The sequence below is a fragment of the Octopus bimaculoides genome, chromosome 19 (genome assembly GCF_001194135.2).
Source record: "Octopus bimaculoides isolate UCB-OBI-ISO-001 chromosome 19, ASM119413v2, whole genome shotgun sequence".
NCBI classification, from domain to species: Eukaryota; Metazoa; Mollusca; class Cephalopoda; order Octopoda; family Octopodidae; genus Octopus; species Octopus bimaculoides.
In genome coordinates this window covers 41,261,919-41,265,708 of record NC_068999.1, presented here as the reverse complement: position 1 = coordinate 41,265,708, position 3,790 = coordinate 41,261,919, and the positions used below count along the sequence as shown (strand labels likewise).

The 3,790-nt window shown below is 34.6% G+C and overlaps 1 protein-coding gene across 1 annotated transcript in view; it reads right to left on the bottom strand.

Annotated features, from left to right (window-relative positions):
• Positions 1–3,099, bottom strand: part of LOC106873993 (protocadherin-15-like) — a 115,246-nt gene extending 112,147 nt beyond the window's left edge. Inside the window, exons 1-2 of the mRNA XM_052974703.1 lie at positions 3,025–3,099; positions 541–678 (exon numbers count right to left, since the gene is read on the bottom strand). Coding sequence (XP_052830663.1) covers positions 541–678; positions 3,025–3,099 — 213 coding nt within the window. The remainder of the gene's footprint in view (positions 1–540; positions 679–3,024) is intronic.
• Positions 3,100–3,790: the final 691 nt, after the last annotated feature.

Sequence of the window (3,790 nt, the reverse complement as noted above, 5' to 3'; positions counted from 1 at the left end):
ATATATACATACAACGTATCGAATGTGGTAGAGAGAGGCTTTATACAGCTAGAAAACTATCACAAAATAACTATCATAGAACATTAAAAATACCTACCCCAGAAGCAAGGAAAGCTAATTAACCACAAAACGCTAATAAAGCAAAAAATTGCTTTCTGTCTTTAAGGAAGCTAACGAACACAAAACAGAAGTCATCTTACCTAACAACTATGAAGAAAATAGAAAAATCAACAAAAGCTGTAAAACAACTGAAATCCAAACTAAAACTTTATTATTTGAAAAGGGTGATCTCATCCCGAAATAATTTAGGATCATTCAACAACGCATCCAACATAATACGAAACTTTTCTACGTGGTTTTATTTATTGGCATAACCTTACATATTTTGCCTTATTTATTACCGGCTCATTTTTTTTCAAGTATGTATATAATTTTCACACATTACGAAGCTTCAAGCAAATTACAATAATTGTTTAATAATAATAACAATAATAATTCTTGTTAAGAGTATTATTTGATAATAATTGTAATGATATTTACCAGTTCGGCGTTGTGGTTCACTAAAGCGTAATATTTCTTCCTGGTAAAAACAGGGTTTAAATCATCTGCATCAAGAACTGTGAAGTTTATTGTTGCTGTATCATTGAGTTTCTTTTGGTTTACACCTTCTGGCTGGTCCTAAAGGGATAAACAATGAATCGGTCAACAAATTATATGAAATGAAGGAGAAATAAATCAAAATTTACAAGCAAAAACTACACAAAATAATACAAAATCCATAAGGTGAAATGTCTCTTAGATGAGGAGGGGGGAGGGAAACCTAGTGGCAGTTTTTAACAACTCTCAGGAGAAAGCAGAGTAATTTCAAGTATTTAAAAATAATCATTCGAAGTTAATGCATGTGTTTAGAAATTCTGATGGTTGTTTTGGAGCAAGAAGGACAATTACAGTCATGTTTCGCTCTACACAGAAGTCATCAGCAGAATTCAATCTAGCCAAGTTTACTCGATGAGATTACAGATTTTTACATCAACAAAAATACTTACGAATAAATTTCGAACATAGTAATTTGCATAATTGAAAATAAAAAGAACAAATGACATTAATTTGGATAGATAAGCAAGAGTGAAATTCTGAAACCGCCGTGTTTTCTGGATATATTTATTCTTTTTTTACTGAGAGATCAGAATTCTTAGTAACACTCACATTCTTTAAACGAACGGATTAATTTAAAATCTAAATATATTTTTTCTTATTATATACGATCTTCCTTCTATTAAAAATAAACAGGAGACTTATGTTTTAAACGTGTAGTAACAAATGTTCAATAATTGAGTTGAGGACTGTTCAAATGTCGGAAACGTCTCATGCTGTCGTTATTCATTATTACAAATATTCATGTTTGTCATTATTCAGAAGAGATACATTCTAGGAACTCAAAAATGTAGTTTAATAAATGTTGTATAATTACTGTTTATCAAAATATAATTTTTCGTATTAAATACTCAGAATATGAATTTTGCGAATTGGTAGAACCGTTAGGGTGTTGGCCAGAGTACCTTGCGGTGTGTGTTCGCGGATTTTGGCGTGTTGAATTCAAAGAACACCGGAGTTAATTCTTTGTTCTGTTTATCCCATATGATATGCAGCACGTAGTTTTGTTGTGTCCATGCATCCTATATGATACACATACCTCGTTTATTCAACCATCAGGATTGCTTGCGACTCACGAAAGAAAAGCCTTATATTATATAAAAAAAACAGGCTCACTAAAATTCTGAGACAAACTTATGAGAATGTTTTGGGCAGGTAAAGGGTTAAGAGTGCCTCTTATCCATATGGGGTCGCTAAAGTGTCAAACAAGTATTGAGTTCAATACTAATGTTTTCATTCTCTCTCTGTACCACGTTGTCATGAGGTCGTGGGACAAAGATGCCTTCACAAAGTCGTTTCTCCAGATGTGAAGCAGGCGGAGTTTAGTAATTTTTTTCTCATAGCCAAGAAAAAAAAAAATGACCAGTAACTGGAATTGTCCAAAAAGTGACCGAAGGCGCATGCAACGCAAAGCTTAAAACAAAGAATACTTAGTTGGACGAGAACAGAGCACGTGCGTGTGTGTTTGTAACTATTTGTGGGTGCAGTTGTGTGCGTGGATGTAACTGCTTGTGTCTGTGTCGTGTTCCAGTGTTTGTTGCATTGAAGCCTGCATATACGAAATGTACTGTAGAAAGCGTCGTGTGTGTGTTTCCATGCGTTATATCTTAATAGATAACGATATTGTTCTCTAAGTTTATGACGCACAAATACACATCAAAACACACACACCAAATGCACACGCACCTATATACGCAGAATTAGATGGATAAATTTATGCATACAAGCATACATACATGTATGTACACATTCATACGTACTTTAGTATATGCAAACACACTTTGCAAATATCTTTAACACAGATCTCTAGATTAGACATCCTCTGGCACTAATGAGTATTTAATTAAAATATATCAATCTCGACAAAATCACAACATCTGCTCCTTCACCTCCCCACATCAACCTCCTCCCGCTTCCTTCTATTCTGCACCTCCTCCATGAACTCACAACACCGACAACAATAACCAACAATAACAAAAATATATAAATAAAAGCGCCACTGCACGCACACACACACACGAATACGCACAGATAGTTTCAGGTGCATTCAGCCATCCACTCACACATAAAATTTCTCTGCATAGAAGACGTTCATCTGAAAACCTTATTCCATCGAAAGATCGCCTCCAGAGAAGAACAATTAAAATCACATTAGTTAGCAAGGAGAAGTTGCGATTAATTTTTCCGGCAGGAAGCTGTAAGAATGTCTTGTAATCAAAATACGTTTCTTTTAATTTATTTTTATTTTTCTTATTATTTATTCTCCTCAATTCTTTACCACTTCTTCAATTCTCTTTTCTTTCCTTTCTTTTCTGGATCCTTTGAATAATATCCCTCCCCTACCTCGCCTTTGGTGATGTTTTTTCTTACTCTATGTCTTTGAAATTTTCTTCTTTTATCGTATTTATCTGAATCAATCGGTTCCTTTAACTTCCCAAAAATCATTTCCGCATTATGCATTGGAAAAATTAAAATAACAGATAAGAAGATTTAAGTTTTACGTTAATACTAAATGGTATTATCTATGGTATAGTTATCTTAATATATAAACGGGTATCTCTGTATGTACGACTGCATGCAGGTTCCGCGTTGTAGGCGATAGGTTTCTGTACATATGTAGTTAAAATCTGAGAGAGAGAGAAAGAGAGAGAGAGAGAGAAAGAGAGAGAGAGAAAAAGAGATGATTTAACACAGAGATCTTATGCTGTTCTTTTATTCTTTACTTGTTTCAGTAGTTTGTCTCAGGCCATGCTGGGGCAACGATTTCTAGGGTTTAACCCACCAACTTTACACCAGTGCTAATTTCAAAATTTCGTACTTATTTTCTGTCGGTTCCTTTGTCGAGCCGCCTGGTTACGAGGATGCAAACGAACCGGTACCGACTGCCAATCGTGGATACACCTGCACACACAGACAGACACAGGCATTTATATATATATATGTGTGTGTGTGTGTGTGTGTGTGTGTGTGTGTGTGTGTGTGTGTGTGTGTGTGTGTGTTTAGTGATAATTATAGTTTTCCTTTCTGGTAAAACATTGCACACATTTGTCTATATTAAATTATTATATAACATCATTCCACACAATTTGTGTCTCTCAGATTACCTCACAAAGCATTGATGGGCTCGGTGTTGTAC